The 18,405-nt window shown below is 42.1% G+C and overlaps 1 protein-coding gene across 1 annotated transcript in view; it reads right to left on the reverse strand.

The window, feature by feature from the left end:
• The window catches only part of adgrg4a (adhesion G protein-coupled receptor G4a), a 28,659-nt gene that overhangs the window by 123 nt on the left and 10,131 nt on the right, over positions 1-18,405 (reverse strand). Inside the window, exons 5-19 of the mRNA XM_063190788.1 lie at positions 15,672-15,801; positions 11,243-11,349; positions 10,449-10,653; positions 9,326-9,491; positions 8,718-8,873; positions 7,841-7,960; positions 7,264-7,312; positions 6,894-7,000; positions 5,311-5,432; positions 4,452-4,720; positions 3,113-3,221; positions 2,605-2,731; positions 1,875-2,028; positions 968-1,069; positions 1-144 (exon numbers count right to left, since the gene is read on the reverse strand). The exon at positions 1-144 is cut by the window's left edge and continues 123 nt beyond it. Coding sequence (XP_063046858.1) covers positions 2-144; positions 968-1,069; positions 1,875-2,028; positions 2,605-2,731; positions 3,113-3,221; positions 4,452-4,720; positions 5,311-5,432; positions 6,894-7,000; positions 7,264-7,312; positions 7,841-7,960; positions 8,718-8,873; positions 9,326-9,491; positions 10,449-10,653; positions 11,243-11,349; positions 15,672-15,801 — 2,066 coding nt within the window. The 3' untranslated portion in view covers position 1. The remainder of the gene's footprint in view (positions 145-967; positions 1,070-1,874; positions 2,029-2,604; positions 2,732-3,112; positions 3,222-4,451; positions 4,721-5,310; positions 5,433-6,893; positions 7,001-7,263; positions 7,313-7,840; positions 7,961-8,717; positions 8,874-9,325; positions 9,492-10,448; positions 10,654-11,242; positions 11,350-15,671; positions 15,802-18,405) is intronic.

The following is an 18,405-nucleotide window of genomic DNA, read 5'->3' on the forward strand; positions in this document are numbered from 1 at the left end:
GTTATGCGTTTATTTGACTGGCACCTGAAGCGGACGAATCAGAGATCTTCCTCATGGAGCTGGTGTCCTCTGTTTTGATGGACGGGAAATTCACCAGCCGGCTGTGCCCACCTCGGCCAGCTCCGGTCATAGAGCGGCTCCATTCTAAAACAAAATAGTTGCATTGTTGTTTATGTATTTGCTCAGTACTTCCAAGACACAGGGATCTTGGATTAATCCTAAGTATGTTTTTTTTACACAGAACGACAGACGGTGTGACTGTTACGTAAAGCATGGAGAGGTGGTATGTGGACAAAAATTAAAGGTGATCAAGTGCAGTGGACCATATCAGGTGTGCCCCCCTAAATCCTGCCATTGGATCTGCTCCCATGACAATGTGGACAAGATGTAAATGGGAAGAGAGGTAGTTCGCCAGACTAATGCAGCCTAGTGGTGCAACTCAATTCCCTTTCATTCCAGCAAGTGAAAATGGACACAGCATAGGCCTATGTCTGGGAGTAGCACAGGTTAAGTTTTGACAAATAACCAGCCACTGCATGTACAAAGAATTATACTACGGCAGACATCCACACACACATGCACACACACATCCAAAATATAACACTTAGCATTGTGTTTCTCGACGGGGGCACCCCAGGGTCAAGTCAAGTCAAGTAGGTTTTATTGTCAAGGATACAGAAGGATACAGCTGAGTGGAGGTGGGGCTTAGTTCCCATTGGGGCATGAATCTATTTTATTTTTCAATACTAAAGGCGGCGTTGGCAGACTTATGATGGGGTCAAGGGGGTGTTGGGAGGCCAATGATGACACTGCAGACACATCTGAAGACGGATCTGAGTCACTGCAAGTGACTAGTGTAACCATGCCCAAAGGGACATTTGTTCAAAAAAGGTTGAGAACCACTGACATAGCAGCAGAGACGGTTTAAATGCAATTAGAATAGAGAATCTTTGATAGCAGCACTTACCTGAGTAGTCCCCAGGTCTGAGAGATCCACAGCAGAGGTGGAGCCTCCACTGCTTCTGAACATTCTCCTTCATCAGACAATGGAAGATGAAGATGAAGAAGCCTGCAAGAAAACGAAACCTGTTAAACTAACATTAAAGGAGCACAATGTAACTTTGCTGAGTATTGATCAAGTTTGATCAGTTTGTGATCGCATTAACAAGTCAGCCAATGCTAAAGGAGTTATTAGTAGAAAGAAGACATATATTCATATAGCTGCTTGGTGCTCCTGTAAGGTGCTGAGGGAGAGTGGTCAGAACTAGCACTAAATAAGGTCAAAATACTACAGAGAACCACACTAAGCACATTTGGAGGATGAATATGTAAGGGAAGGGGGTGTGAAAACTGTTATTACAACATAACAAAATTACAGATTACTACCACATTACATAGTATGTGAATATTAGAATGAATATTAGAGAGTAGTAACACATTAAAAATCCTGGTGTCCCTTCTCGCATGCCGTTCCAACTCCGTAAGACTTTAATAGTCTCTGAAAAAAAAACCCGTAATCACCATAGTACTACACCACTATGACAGTGCACAGGGCCTTTAGTAGTACATTACATCTTAGTCATTGCCATTCTGGTAACACCAGGGGCTGTGTCTTACTGGGTTAAGGGGCTAGCAAAGTAACCATAATCTTACTGTTCAAAATTCAAGAGACACCGCACACTGCTTACTTTTCTTTACTTTATTTCCTGGAGCGAAATTTTTCGCTCCGAGAAATAAAGTAAAGAAAAGTAAGCAGTGTGCGGTGTCTCTTGAATTTTGTTCATTGATTCACCTTCTCCTGCCTCACACCTGCACCTGCATTACTGAGGGCTTGTGCACAAGGACTCTCTTGAACTTTGATAATCTTACTGTACCTTGAAGGCTGTTGAGGATGGAGAAGAGGTACATGAAGGGTGTGTGCAGCGGGCCCCAGCCGAAGAAGGGCAGGATCCAGGTCAGCCCCAGCAGGAAGGTCAGGCTGGCCACCACACGCAGGTCATGCATCAGCCCACTGCTGTTGCTGGAGGCCTAAACAATAATAATGGCAGTAGTAATTATCATCGTCATCGTCGTCATCATCATCATCATCACTATCGTCATCATCATCATCGTCATCATCATCATCATCCTCATCGTCATCATTATCATCATCATCATCACTATCATCACTGTCATTGGCGTCGTCATCATCATGGGAATAATAATCTTTAATGGCTTGCCATCCATCACAGGTCATCCATCTGCCATTGCTGTTACTGGAGGCCGAAACAATAATAATAATAGTAGTAATAATCATCATCATCACTGTCATCATGGTAATAATAATCTTTAACAGCTGGCTACCACCCGCAGGTCATGCTTCAGCCCACTGCTGTTACTGGAGGCCTATAGACAACAATAATAATAGTAGTAGTAATTATCATCATCATCATCATCATGGTAATAATTTGCCTCATGATCACTGTCATTGTCCTTATAATCATCATCATCATCATCATCATCATCTGTAATGTCATAGCAATGTTGTTAGGATGTATTTGAGCCTTTTCAGCAAGGAGTAAACGGGCACGCCGGCAGGCTCATCTTTGCAAAGAGGCTACGGACCTTGTTGGCCTGCATCTTGCGGATCTGGACCAGTACCACCCCGAACACGGCGATGTTACACAGCAGCACCAGCAGGATGAAGGCCATGACCGACACGTAGAATGCCGTCTCATCCTGCACCCAGCAGCTAGTGCACACACATAGACATCCAATCAAGACATCAAGTCAAGACATCCAGTCAAGACAGTAAGTCAAAACATCAAGACATCATATCAGAGCATTTAGTCATTAGAACTTTTTGGCCGTATTACAGTTTCAATAGCTTTCATTTTACTACTATATACAGTGTCCTTATTTTTATCCATATATTTAGACATATTGCTTAGTTATTTTTACAATGTACTCTACTGTTTGAACATCAGAGATTCAGATATCAGATTGAATAGGTTTGACCTTTTCTAGAACATGACCTCACCTGAATGAATAACAATCTTCACATGGGAAAAGGTCATCTAGTCTCAACCATTGAATCTACTGTATGTGATATTTTATAAAGTTATGAACTCACAATGGTGAGGAGTCTTTGAGAGGGTCTTTAGATGGATCATCATCTACTGCACTGCCATAAATATTTGTATCTATGGCCAGGACAAGGGTGACGATCGCAGCAGGTATGCCTGCACATGATAGAAAGACAAGACAAGATGAGAAATTCTTTGGACAGTGTTGTATGTCGTCAAAATCAATTCTGCATTTTCCTCTAGTATATATTTTTCCAGAGGGATCAGAATCTCAAAACATGTAGCATACACGTACAGCATGCGCTATCACTTTAAATGTCTATGTTACATTTTTATTTTAAAAAATGACGTATAATCATCATCATCATCATCATCATCATCATCATCATCATCATCATCCTCTCTCCATTCATCATTCCTCCGTCCTCACCCCATCCGAGCAGGCAGATGATGTTTGAGGATGTGACTTACTGTAAGGATGTAAGAGGACACTTAGGGTGTACGTATAGTACACCAGTGTTTCCCACAGAATTTTTGGAAACTATGGGGGCAGCGGGATTTTTTTGTTTTTTGGGGGGGGGGATGTATTTCACACGGGGCAATGGGGGCGCTCACGCGGCGTTAAAAAAAAAAAAAGGAGCACAGATAAGAATTTAGGAGCACTGTGAAATTGTTAACGCACAGACAAAAATGGTCTAAGAGAGTAGGCTATACCTTTTCCCCAACACACATAGGCATACACATTCTACATGAGGGGTGCTGGTCACAGGGCCAGTTTTTCAAAATTCCTCCCATAAAATGGTAAAAGGGCTGAACAACATATTACACATTTATGTCTATACTTCGTTACACATTCATTTCTATATACAGCCCGATGTCTCCTCTGCTGTGTCAATGAAGGCCTGTTGCCTAACTCATTATCATACAACTGTAAAACAAAGCCTGGGGAGTGTCAGTAAATTCATCCCAACTGTCCCTTCTCTCAAGGTTTTTTATTGCTCCCAAACCCGAGTTAACCACAACAACTTGACTAGGCTTTTGATCCCTCTGTCTTTCAAGCACTCATGGTTTTCTCTATAGGATGTATTTACTCCAGGAGGAAAATGCGAAGGAAATCGTTTTTCAAATCGTTTAATAGAAAACGGAAATCGCTTAAAAAAAAAAAAAAAGTATAAAAAAAAAATAATAAAAAAAAATATTTATTTATTTTTACATTTTCGAAACTATGGCGGCCAAATTTAAACTATGGCGGTGCGCCATAGTTTCCTTAATGTATGGGAAACACTGGTACACCCAGCATTTCCAGGTATATTAGTGTATGATGTCAACATTAATTTTCCTCCATCATCCTCCTTATCACATACATCATTCACGCCTCCTCCTTACCCCATCCGAGCAGGCAGAACTTGAGGATGTAGGAGGGCACGTAGGTGTTGAAGACCTTGACCAGGGCAAAGTACATGTGCAGGGCTTCCAGGCCCATCCAGGTGAAGGAGGCCAGCACGAAGAAGTGCTGTGCGGCCGCCACGCCCACACACACGCCCCGGTTGCCCAGCGAGGAGAACCAGGAATTGACCAGGAAGACCAGGTTCAGGCCCAGCAGGGCCAGCGAGAGGTTGATCAGGATCTTGGACGGGTAGTCCTGACGTAGTTTCCTGAAACAGGGCAGATCAGTTAAAAGGATAAGTGAGAAGGAGAGGGAGGGGGACAGAGAGAGCCCTCCCTTGCTCCCTGGCCTGCTTGCAGCCTACTGTGGATGTCATTGACGACAGAAGTGTATTTCAATATCTCACAAAGGCGCAATAATGTCATTTTCTCTTGCAATCTGGATGGTGAATGAAGAACAGTCCCCCAACAGTTGTTGTGGCTAGGCTGACAGCAGGGAAATCTTAATGCTTTCTCCACAGAAGTGAGGTGTCAGCGAAACACGAGGCCACAAGCACAGGATGAGGACAGGAGTCCGTATGTTGGAAAGCGCCTATTGAGTTGGACATACCCTGGCTACTTCTGAAAGAGTGAAGTGTCCTAGCCTTGTTAGGACAAGTAACGCCCATTTTTCGTGGATTTCACCAAAGACTATCCAATAACTAGTTGTCAGTGTAATTGGCTACACCTTGGAAAAAGGGGCGTTACTTGTGCTAGCAAGGCTAGGACACTTCGCTTTGAGAAATACCCCCTCTCTATTGAGTAGGAGCAACATGGCTGCCAATGGAGAGAGAGAGGTCAATGGTCAGTTGTTACTCACTCGAAGGCTATATAGGTCAGCAGGGTGATGCCTAAGAAGATGGAGGACAGGCCGCAGCCCAGGTAGGAGATGATGGTGAGGATGACTTCATCTTCAGCACTGATCTCCTCTTTGGATATATCCTGGTAGTGATCACACATGCATGAATGAATGAGTGAATGAATGAATGAATGAATGAATGAATGAATGAATGAATGAATGAATGAATGAATGAGAAATTGATTTAAAAAACTGAATACTAATGTTTTTTTGTTTTGCTTGCACTCAAAACATTGGTTATTCATTCGCACATGAATGTAAGCCTGTATAGTTTGCTTAAGGATTCAATAGACACATAGTACATTTGTTGGGGCAAGTCAAATCATTATACTTGCCCCAACATCTTAATGTACACTGTAAAAATGATAACTTGAAATTGTTCAGTTTACTGAGATTTTTGAGCCCACCAACCATAAAAATGACAATGCCAGCTTCCGCTTTCTCAAGTTGAGTAATTTCAACTCACTTTTGTAAGTTTTTGATAAAAAGCTGATCTTGACTGAGATGTTGCGTTGACATGGTATACAATTCACCTTTGGCTAAGGCCCGCCCTAAAGTGCTTTTTGACCAATCACAGCGCAGCAAAAGGACGACCTCGGACAAACCTCGGACAGTTTTGACAGCGCTCCATTGAACTCAATGCTGAAATCGCATGTTTTCAAGTAGTTAGCGAGATACGGTCGTATTATTATTAAACTATGATAGGAAATTGTGCTTGGGGTATTTGTGACAAAGGTGCAAATTTCCCCGCGATGTAACAGGACCGGTAATCGCTTTCCTCTTTACCTAAAACCCTACTAATATTACTAGCAGCTGGATAGTCTGCATTGAAGGGTCTCGGCAGCCTTACACTCGACTTGAAAGCACACGGATCAAAAACATACTTTGTGTGCTCCGATCATGCCACCATCTCATTCGTGTCACTTTTCAGTAAGGTTGTAAGCAAATCACGAACCTGTTTCAGAGTAGGATTTTGGATTTCTGACCTAATTAATGAAGAAACACCACTAGCACAGTTAACTATCGGTCACGGCTGGAGTGTTTTGACTAGCAGCTGATGGACGTTATTTTGTTAAGCTACTGAAGATATAAACGCCAAATAAATAATTATAGCCTATTCACAATACTATGAATGCATGTTTTTATTTATTAGGAGTGAATAACTGCTGCGATTTGCAGTCACTGCATAAATCACGATGATATCTCAGCATTGAAAGTTTATCTGTCCGACCTAGCAACTGTAACTAAAGAGGGCGGGGCTTAGCCAAAGGCGAATTGTAGTGGATGTCTAGAAAGGATAAAGTCAAGTAATCTACTGTAAAATAGTTTGGCTTCAACTCAAATTTTCAAGACAACTTACTGCACAGTGTTTTAAAGTTATAAGTTTCAACTTATAATAAATTAGGTTTTGGAGTAGTAAAATGGAGGAGACCACAATCATACACCCATCTTCTGGAAAGGTGTACATTTAAACAGTAACTTTTTTAGATACAAATGTGAGAACAGAGCACAGCAGAGTAGGCCTACAGGGGAAGTTCACCCACCAATAGCACTCCGAAATGGGTCAGGTGGTCACAGTGGCATGTGGTCTGGAAGGCATCAGAGCACTCACTCTTCACCTTACACCCTCGGCTTTCCCAGCCCCCTCCACCTGCAGTGGACAGCGGACCACACAACATAGGTTTACATTTGCAAGCTTTGCCAACACACAGTACGTGCACATGTGTCTTATGTAAAGAGGTACAAATTCCCAGTCTGAACAAGGTCAACAGGTCTGTCTTGTATTGATATTTTTGGCTTACCTTCCCAATTGTCCAAGTGTGTATATATACTATGTGTATGTATAATGTATGTATAATGTTCAAATGTTATAATACTATATTTTCAATATCATTCACAAGTAGGAACACATACCATTTTTGGTGAAGTCCCAATAGACACACTGAACTGATTGGTCTTTCCCCTGAGAAGCAGAAATGTTAAGGCTGTGATTCGTGAACGAGGTCCATCAGTCATGCAGTCACAATCTTTTTTTATTTTCAAAACCAAGTAGTATTATGGGTGTGTGTGCAGCACGCGTGCAGGTGAGGGCGTCTTTTGAGTGTACCTATCAGGCTTTAAGCATCATAGCAGTAGCCCTAATTTAATTTGTACAGAGGGCCTGGAATGGCGAAATTGAAAAATGTTTACTGGTGAGAGGGGGGATTTCTGTTGAAGTTTGAAATGCACGTCTCATTTTACCCAATCAATAACATTTAGCCATGACATTGAAAAACGATTACTGGTGGGAGGGGTGACCCATTGAGGAAATGTGTGTCCCGCCTCTCTCATCCTTTACCGCATTCACTGATTGGATGGTTATCTGGAAATGAGACTACCAGAGCATCCGACCCAGGCGTAATGTGAGAGGACTTTTTTAACTGGAGCTTACGTATGGCAAGGGCAGGCTATCATGGCATTGTACTGTATGTTCATAGTTTCCATGACTCACCTTCACACTGTTGAGGTGACGAAGAGTGATGATGATTGGCTGCTGTAGGTTGCTGACGTTGGCATCGGTCATGCTGGCAGACACCACGTAGGAGTTTAGTTGCATAGTGTCGGAGGGGTTCTGAAAAGAAAGGCAGCAGAAATGAACCATGACTAAATGTAAATAGAGTATTGTCACTAGTGTTGCACCGATACCGATACCAGTATCGGTGGATCGGTGGATCGGCACTAAAATGGTGGTATCAGTATCGGCGAGTACCAACAAATAGGGCACCGATACCATTTACAGGTGCTTGTATGACACTTAAACAGCCTTGAAATTAGTTATTTCATAGAGGTATTTAAAAAGTATAAAAAGTTTAGCTGGATTCACTTTGTATTGTCTTTTTCCTGTTTCATAAAGGTAGGCAGCAGCCTGACAAAGCCATGCAATGACTTTACATCCAAGTAGTATGCACTACAGCCCTTCATATATATACATTTCAAATAGGGTGGTATCGGTATCGGTATGGTATCGGTATGGGACGATACTGCACAGCCATGTATCGGGTATCGGTATCTGGGCCAAAAAATGGTATTGGTGCAACACTAATTGTCACCACATTGCACTCAAACAGAGGAGGATAACAACTCGCACAATGATTGGTGGGCCAGGGGTGTGTTCCTCGAAAGTGCAGTTGCTAGCCTGTTAGCAATTTAGGTAGCTGCCAATTGGAATTTTCATTGCAAACAACAAAGTAGCTAACATAGTTAGCAACTATTATTTTGGGAAATGCACTCCGGGTCTGGAGCCTGTTGTGGTGATCTTACAAGGAACATCTCGGCAGTGCTATGACAGGCCTAGCTTAGTCTAGTTTACTAAGCTAATAGTTTCCTACCTTGAAGAGGACTGTGGAGTTGTAGAACTGGAACTGTATGCGTGTCCTGGTGTTGTTGGTGTTGTTGCGGGGGAAGAAGCTCTCCAGGACAGAGGGGAGCGAGATGGCCGCCACCGCACCATGAGGCCTCTCCACGAACGTCTCATTCATGAAGATCTACAACCCGCAAGAAAGGGGAAATTGATAAATGAAACACTGTATGTATTACTTTACTATTTGTTGTATTTGTTGGTTTTAATTTAAGATTGTATACATATACTTCATACATTTGACTCATATCGATGGTGTGTTCTTAGTTTAATCTTTAAACTCTTTAGGCATGGCCCCTGTTTGGTGTTACCAGAATGGCAATGACCAATGGCACAATGAATTACTAAAGGGTCTATGAAATGTCATAGTACTGTAGTGGTAGTAACACCTTTTACACTGTTCTACTGGTGGAACGCTGCACATTATGAGGCTACATGTGTGTCTCACAACTCATGGGTAACTTAACAAACCCAAGAGCATGCCGCCTTTCACCACCACTCTTGCGCCACTCCTGGGCCCCTGGGACAACAGACTTATTTGTCCCCACCCCCAGTCAACAGGCCTGCTTCTGGTCTCACCTCTGGAGAGTTGTTGCTTGTGAAGGAGGACACCCCGAACGTGAGCCCCAGGAAGCGACTAGCGTTAACGGAGACCAGCTGCAGGGCCAGAGACGGGGCCGTCATGCCGTGGGCCTCACCCGTGAAGTTCATCGTATCACCAACACTGTCCGTCAGACCCAGGATCCTGCCAAGAGACAAGCCAAGAGCCATACTCAGTCGGTAGCTAGCTGGTCTCATAGGACTCAATGTTACGTAACTGCTAGCTTTAAGGTAAAATTTGCACTGCCATACTCAGAGAACGGTTGAAAGTACAGGAGAAAGGTAAAACTCAATCAGTCAACTCAAGGAGAGGTGTAAAAATAAGCCAATTCCCAAAAAAGTATCACTTTAAGTTATGGTAGTAGTTACTTGGAGACACCAGTGATTGGAGCTACTGTATTATGTGGAATGTTACTTTAACTCAATTTTATTTCAACACAAATATTATTTGTCCTATAGGCAGGCACTTATGTTACAGTTTTTCTCAATTGGTTTTGTACATTTCTCACAACAGAATAATGATTCTCAAAAGTCTTTGTTCAATTGTGACTTCCTGGTGTTACCTGTGCACATGGTCAAATCAGTTTCTCATTGTTTTCGGCATATAGCAAATGCTCTCATCCACCATGCCATGGCTGTGTACAATTCTCAGTGATTTCGTACATTATCAATTGCTTTTGTCATATCACTCAAAAAGCTTTGTCACTGAATGCATTAAACTATCTCAATCTTATCTGATCAATGTAATATAAAGCCGAATTTACAACATTTCCCATCCAATCTCAACAACATTTCACTTCAGAAAAGATCCTCAAGAGTGTACTATTCAATTGACAACATGAGAAATTGATTTGACTAGCTTGTCCATACACTATAACACAATGACTAACCATTCTGCTGGCGCTGATACGTTCATTGACACAAAAAACTTGATTTTGAAAGACAAATAAGGGTTTTGAGCAAGAGACTCTGTTTTGCAGGTTATCCACGGTGTTTTGCCATTTGTTAAAGCTGTTTTGAGAATGAATATTATGTTTTGCAAATTGCGAGAGAGATTCGAGAAATGTACAAACCAATTGAGAAATACTGTAATTAGTCTCACTCATTGGTGAAGGAGGCCAGGTCAGCCTTGGACTGCAGGACGTCTGAGATGATCTCCACTATGTTCTCGGCCACTCCTGGAGACACCGGGCCGACATTCACCACCTCCCCCAGCTTGTCCAACACCGTGTCCAGCTGAGAGTCACTGAGCTCTGAGCCGTTACCCACCAGACCACCAATCATGTCCACTATCTCCCCAGAGTTATCTAAAGGAGAAGAGAAGAGAAGAGAAGAGAAGAGAAGAGAAGAGAAGAGAGAGTTTCCAGACGAATATTTAGCACTGTACTGTTTTAATAGCCTGGCCTTACTTTTTTAATTCATTTGTGCAGCAGAGGCCCTTGAACAGCCAAATTGAGCAACTAGTACTGGTGGCATCGATGAACTCTACTGGAGTTTGAAATGCGCCTCTGATTTCACACATTCACTAACATTTGGTTGTGACATGCAAATGTCTTGTATTTAATGCATACTTGCTCGTCAAAGAAACAAATAATCACCTCTCAGACAACCTGACATGAAAACCAGGGCCGCTAACAGCTTTGGCTGGACCAAGGAGAACTAAGTAATCTGAAAGGGCCCCCCCACTCAATACATACATACAATGTAATGAGGACCCATTCCTAGGTCCTTCGTCTCCCTTTGCGTCCAGTACATATTTTTCAAACCAAACACTTGCAAGCAATTTGGACTACTTGCTGTTCATGCTCATGCTTTTCAAGTTAACAATATAAAGTATATTATCTTAACAATATTGCCACTGGATGAGCTGGAGAAATGTGGTCCATTCTTACTTACTTGCAGTGACAGTGACATTCTCCAAGTCATTGATGTCTATAGTCCTTTCACAAAGGCTCAGATCTGGGCGTTCCCATTTGGCTTTGTCAGTCTTGCCATCCAGTTTACTGAAGGAATAACAAGAAATGAAAGAACATCTTAATATTGACTCACTTATCTGAGCGAGGCCACATTAGACGAATAGATTAAATTCCATTATTTTAAAATATTGACACAAATACTATAAGATAGAGTTAATCTAGGCAAAAACCAAGAACGGATAAGATACCGGCTCTGGGAAGTTAAAACTAAATAAAAATGCTTGGTGCTACTTCCAGGGGCGTAGGCAGAAATAATAAAACAGGTGGGCCCAGAAAAAATCGGACGGGCCCAACCCGAAAGCGTGTAGGTAGATATTATAATACTGTGCTCAAAAATGATACTTTGAAATTGAAATCATAGAAATCACAGAAGATGAACCAGACTTTTGACAAAATGGTTAATTATCGCTCAGTGCTATGCCATTAATTTATAGTTCAATGAGGCAACAGTTGACTGTCAAGTGTGAATGAGGCGGGCCTGGATGTCAAGTGGGCGGGCCCAGGCCCACCCAGGCCCACCCTTGGCTACGCCTATGGTTACTTCTGCCTGTGCACAAAGCAATGGTGATTTTGGCTGATCGAAAGTGTAATAATCTGTGTACTCATTAAGGTCACACGGCTACTGTGCCACAAGACTGAAGAAAGAGCATTTCACACTGATCACTCTTTCCCTGATCACTCTGGTTTTCTTGAACTTTCTACTCATTTCCTTTCCTCTTTTAACAAATTTCTGGTGGCACCATGTTTCAGTGAGCTAAGGCACCATTAAAATCCAGAGACCCGGGTTTGAGTCCGGCCCAAGCTCATGCCTGATCCTTCCACCTCTCACTCCCACTGGTTTCATCTACTGTATATCTTCCCAGTCCTGTCATAATAAAGACAAAAATATATTTACATAAAAATACATTTGTCATTCTGAGATATCTCTCTGTCAAAACCAAGGCCAAAACTATGAATACATTGATCCTGTATGCACATATAATAAGGCAATTAGTGAGAGAGTAACTGTGATGTATACTGCTGGGTCTAATGTATGTGACCTCCTGTGTAAACTCATATCCTCCTTGATGGATGTATTCCTTTTAAGCTCCAAGAACTGAGTTTGTCAAGATGACATAACTGTGTCGCCCTACTGTCTATAGTCTCTGCACACAGGTTTTAATAACCTGTGTACCCTTGCAATACTGTATTAAGAAATGTGTGATTATCTCTGTTTAATGTACAATGCCACTCTTATCTCTTCACTCCCATCTTTTGTTTCCTATGCCACTTATTTCACCCCACATCTTGTTTAACACAGTTTACCTGTTATGTGATACATATGGTTATTATTCATTATTATTGCATTATAATAATTATTATATATAATAAATTATATATAAAACAAATTATTATTATATGCTATATGTTTTAGTTGTTACATAGGCTACTGTACATAGGCTATTGTTTGCTTGCATTGAAGATACTCTTTCAAACATATTGCACATTTGTGGTTTACACATTGTACAGGTGTGTAAGCGAAACTAAAGGAAGTCTACTCATTTAATCAGTTCATGCATGCGTATTGATATAATTATTGCAACAGAGTTGGGCTACACATTTAGTGGAAAGAAAAAAACAAACATTTTTTCCCCCTCCTCCGTCTCCAGTTTCCATTCATATAGCTGGATGTATGCAGGTATATTAGTGGAAAGGGACACTGTGTACGTGTACAATGATAATGATAACCTGTGTGCACAGAGAGATGGCACAACCTGACCTGAGATGGAGAACAATATTGATGCCGTACTTAGAGCAGACACACAGAGGTATCCCATGCCATGCATCACCACGTGGTGTTTGTTTTGTCCATGTACATTTTTATGAGGGCACAATGTATGGTAGCAGACAGTATTACGTTTATGAATGCTTTTCAGCAGAGGCACTGACACATATTGTGCTCAAATCTGTCTCAATTATTTAATGCAATTAAATATTGAAAATTATTAAAAATTAAATAATTAAAAATTAAAAATGCATAGACACACAGCATAAATGACTAGGGCTGTCCACGACCAAGGATTTTGTTGGTCGACCAAAGGTCGTCATTTTCTCCGACTAATCGATTAATCCCCCCCCCCCCCAAAAAAAATTATAATTTAAAAAAAAAAAAAAAAAATTTTTTTTTTTTTTTTTTTACACATCACATTTTGACCCAGATAGCCCTACTAGGCCTAATGAATATTCGAAGTTCGAATTTACATAGTTTAAGCCTGTAAAACACAAATAAAAAACGAATTAAAATTAATATTCAGTGATGGAAACAAACTGCCTATGGTAGAGATGACGCTCTCTGCCTGAAAGCAGTAGCCCAACTGGAGGGCAGAATCAATATCCCCGCGTTGCCGTTTTCATCTATTTCGACATTTGTTGCAGCATTTAATTACTGTATATTTGTTCACTGGAATGTCCATCAAGCGCTTAGTGTCCGTTTATGGTCTTAAATGATGCGCAGCATTTCCCCCTTTAAATGACCCACGCTGGTTTTGTTTATCGCTGGACTGGAGTCTTGACAAGAGTTCTTGCCGTTCAGGACAGCCAACAGAATTCTGATAAGGTTGTCGGTGAATTACTTAACGTAGGCCTACACACACACCCCAAAATATGTTCATATCTGGAGGTGGTTCTTTGGATGTTGGCCAGCACGGAGTAGCATACAATTGTACAGCAAAGTGGTATGGAAGCTAACAAAGTGCGACTTAGCACCATGCCGTTGCAACATAGCATTTTGGAGCTTCAGAATATGTAACGACACGACTTCACACTTTTTACACCGTCTGCAATAAACGGATAATTATGCGAGACGAGACAGATGCAGGCGGCTCCCTGTAGTTCTGTCAACCAATGGATTCAACGAGTCGAGTGAGGTATTGTAGCAAACGGTGCCGGGTAGTGTACGGGTGCGTGTGTATGAGAGAAGGAGGGGAGAGCAGCATCTGCCGTGGTGGTGAAGTTACATAATTAAACGCACCTGTCGTTCGAATTCGCGTGGTTCTTCTCGCCCGACGTTAGTGACCATTGGCTGACAAGCAGTAGTATCCTTTTCAAAAATAATCCCATGTTTTAGAGCTCCTTCCAGACATGGTCAAAATAACTTCTATCCTTCTCAAACAAATCAACAACACGTCTTCCTTTGTCACGCCCTTCAAGTTAAGAGTCGTGAAAGCCCTTAGACGAGAGGCTGTTTTATTTTTTTCTCCGCTGCGACCAATCGACCAATGAGATTCGGTCGACTAGAATTTTTTTTGGTCGACCAACGATTAGTCGATTATTTGCAGACAGTCCTATAAATGACCGGTATAAAGAGCGATTGAGGACAATTAGGCAATCGGCTTGGAGCATCTGGTGTAAGTTTTTTGTGTCCAAGGTTTTAATTACATAAATTTGCCAATTTCCTGAGCAGAGGAAGGTCAAACAATGGCAAGCCGACCAGCAGTTTTCATTATGAAGTGAGGGGTCAAGGTACAGAAGAACTATTGCAGCAGGCCTATGTCTGTCTACCTGGCACACTGACAAATTGCACAGTAATTGGACATGTGTACTTTTCCTTCCTCTTCGCCCACTTGATCTTTTTAGGGTTGAAGCATAATTCCACCTGAGCTGGGTGGCCAAGGGCAGAGTATGAAATTCTCAAGATAGAGCATGCCATTTTAGTCGTTCATTTTCAAAGTGAATGCTGCCCATTCACAAATTTCTAGAACATTTTACCAAGTGATGAAGTAAGTGATGAACTAATTTTTACTGGTCTGACCAAATTTCATTAAGGTTTGTAGCCAAAGGTGTCTGTTACTGGTGATTCAAAATGACGGAGATGGAGAGGATCCACCTTTTCATGTATGACAAGTGTAAAAAGTCATCACCTATATTTTGAAATTGGCTAAGATGATGAATATAGGCTACATGAAAAAGAAAGCATTTGTAAATTGGCAGCATAAATTCTGGAAATAAATTAATAAAATACATACCCTACCCTTTAAAGGGCGTGTGACAACAACAAATCCCCCACCCCCTTTCAACAGACCTGGCTATGAGCCCTTTGTTGGGCCACACCTTTACCAGAGCCTGCTGGACCGTTCTCTGTTGTTCTTCTCGCACAAGATGAGCCAAGCTTGGTCCCCCCTCCCTGAGGTCATGATGGGTCCTTTGACGGGTGGCAGGTCTCACCTTGCAGGTACCAGAACATGGTGGCCTACTCTCTACTGTTCTTCTTACACAAGATGACCCCCTGCCCCCAGCACCTGTTCAGCCCCCTTTCAACAGGACCAGTCAACTATGATGAGTCCTTTGATGGGTGACAGGTCGCAGCTTACCAGAACCTGGTGGTCCGCTCTCTGCTGTTCTTCTCGCAGAGGAGGACAGCCCGGTCCTGGGGCTCCGTCCTGGGCCATTCGTACAGGCCGTACAGGGTCTGCTGGAGGTTATCAGGACAGAAGCCTGGATCTGCAGAGGACAGAGAAGAAGAAAATCAGGAACTCCGTCATCGCAACCCTGTCTCACACCGTTTCGTAATAGGGTCACGAAAATAAATGTATTAATTCGTAATTCCATTATGATAAAACCCCGTTTTTCACAAGCAAACACAAGGTATGTATTTCAATGGGCTGTCTGATTCGTGATAGCTTTATGTTTTCTGAGCCAATTTTAACGGGAAACCAGTGCATGCTACATCGTAACGGGATTCAAGATTCAAGATTCAAGATTCTTTTAATGGTCCCGAAGGAAATTTGTCTTGGAAAATTTCCTTCTGGACCATAAAAGAATCTTGAATCTTGAATCTTGATCACAAATTGATAGATTTATATTCTCTCTAGGTCGTCCTCAGACGAGCCTTCCATCGTTGCTTCTAATCATCCCGATTCTCCATACATTTTTTCAATTCACTGATACTCTGGGTTCCTGCGTCCTTCTTAAGTATGTCCACATAAGTAAGTGTGGGACGTCCTCTTGACCGGCACCCATGCGACGGTTCCCACAGCACCAGTTTGCTAGCTGGCAGTTCTTGGCAGTTATTTGTGACCCCATTACGAACGGTGTGAGACTGGGCTGGACATTGGGTGAGACAAACAGGTCCATTGTACTGGAAGGTGTGAACTCAGAAGCCATAACTATAATAATCAACACCCAAATGTTTAATCAAAATAAATTAGCTCATTAATTCTTGTGGAAAACGGTTGTCCTGCACATCGCACTAGTTTTTTTAACAGTGATTTTTATTTAGTTATATAGAGTGTTTCCATCCCTTAGATCAGGGGCGGTTTTAAGAAATCTGAGGCCCTGGGCGAAGAAAAATGTTGAGGCCCCCTTAAAATTATTAATTAATAATCGATGGTGTATAAATGCAGGCAGTGGCGTAACAACGGAAACATGGGCCCAAAAGCAAGATTATCTAGGTGGGCCCCATCAAACTGCGACCAAGGGCCCCGAATGCTTAAATTGCCACTGCATGAAAAATCGATGCAAAAATGTCGATAGACGACGGGGCCCCTGACTGGACGGGGCCCCGGGCAATTGCCCGACCTTGCCCAATGATAGAACCGCCCCTGCCTTAGATCTTCATCAGGGATATGATTCAGGCTATGGAACCATCGACCTCAACATACCTATGTGTGTGATGTTGATTTGGTCAGGCTTAGCCTGAATAGACATATTCCCACTAGAATATGTGTTGGTGAGAAGACGTTCAATTAAAGCCATGGTGTCGTTGACAATGAGAGAGTTCGCCTGCACTTGGAATGTGCAGCCATGTCTGTTGAGGATTAAAAGAATAGAATTGCTTTAAATTCTTTGTCAAATATATAAAGCAATTTAAATGCAATTTAATACATCCTTTTTTACTGTAGTTGTATTTGATTTCAAGGTAACATCAAGGAAATTTGAACCGGGTTAATGCAGGGCCGGTTTTTAGCATAGGCCGGCTAGGCGGTCGCCTAGAGCGCCATGTGAAGAAGGGGCGCCGAAATGGCGCTCTCCTATGCGTAATTTTGCGATATGAAGTTTTTTTATGAAGTCGCAATCAACAAAGAGTGGCGAAAGCGCTCCTCACGGCAAAGCGCCCCTCAGCCAATAGTAATATCTCTTCCAACTGTCTCTGGGAGGTCTGTGAACCAATAAACAGACAGTTCTGAGAAAGGGGGCGGGACGAGTGACAGCGTGCGGTCTATTTTGAATTTGGAGACTCACTCGAGAGACAGAGGGGGCAAGCGCAAACAGTAGTGCTTCTCTGCTGGATGGAGATTATTATGTTCTCATTAAACCACTCATTGCATGATGCAGGAGTTTCAGAGGGTGTTTTGGAACTATGTGATTTAATCAGCAACCGTTTGTGATTATGGAAAGCCTAATAGTTATGAGGTTACTATTTGGAATTAGAGAGAAAAAGAGCTTTGTTTTTGATCAGAGAAATCGCTAGTTAGCATGCTAACATTAGCCAAGTATGCCAAGCAATGAAATCCAGTAAAGTAGCTGTTAGTAGCCTACTCACTACTCACTAACACCCACCTGATATCATAATACTTGCTTAGGTTGACAAGCAATGTAAAGTAAGACTGGTGCAATGTTAGCTGCCATCCACATGAATTACTTGTTGTAAGCTTAAAAAAAAAACATTAATTTCCAGACCAGAATGACATAGCCTACATTAATATCATGTAACAGAACCATGCACAGCAGACAAGTGAGGCTATTTACTATATTTTGTATATTATGAAATTCAATAGCGTGACAGCTCTTCTCCCTTTCTCTCACCCTGTCCCTCCAAACACATAGATAGCCCCCTTCTCATTCTCCTACTCACAAATGCACCACTATTTCCAGTCCAGAAATGAAATTGGTTTGGAAGACAGCACAAATGTGTAGCTTATTAAAATTGTTATGCTGCCATGCTTTGTGATGCTGTAGATAGTGTAGATCAATGCAGACCTCCTTGGTAGGCTTATTGTCTACACATGCATTTTACATGCAAATGTACTGTATCACTCTCCTGGCATTTCAATTTCACGTTACAATTCAAACACATTGATAACCTCCCTCTCATCTGGGGTTGGG

This window comes from Engraulis encrasicolus, chromosome 23, assembly GCF_034702125.1.
Source record: "Engraulis encrasicolus isolate BLACKSEA-1 chromosome 23, IST_EnEncr_1.0, whole genome shotgun sequence".
In the NCBI taxonomy this organism is placed as follows: Eukaryota; Metazoa; Chordata; class Actinopteri; order Clupeiformes; family Engraulidae; genus Engraulis; species Engraulis encrasicolus.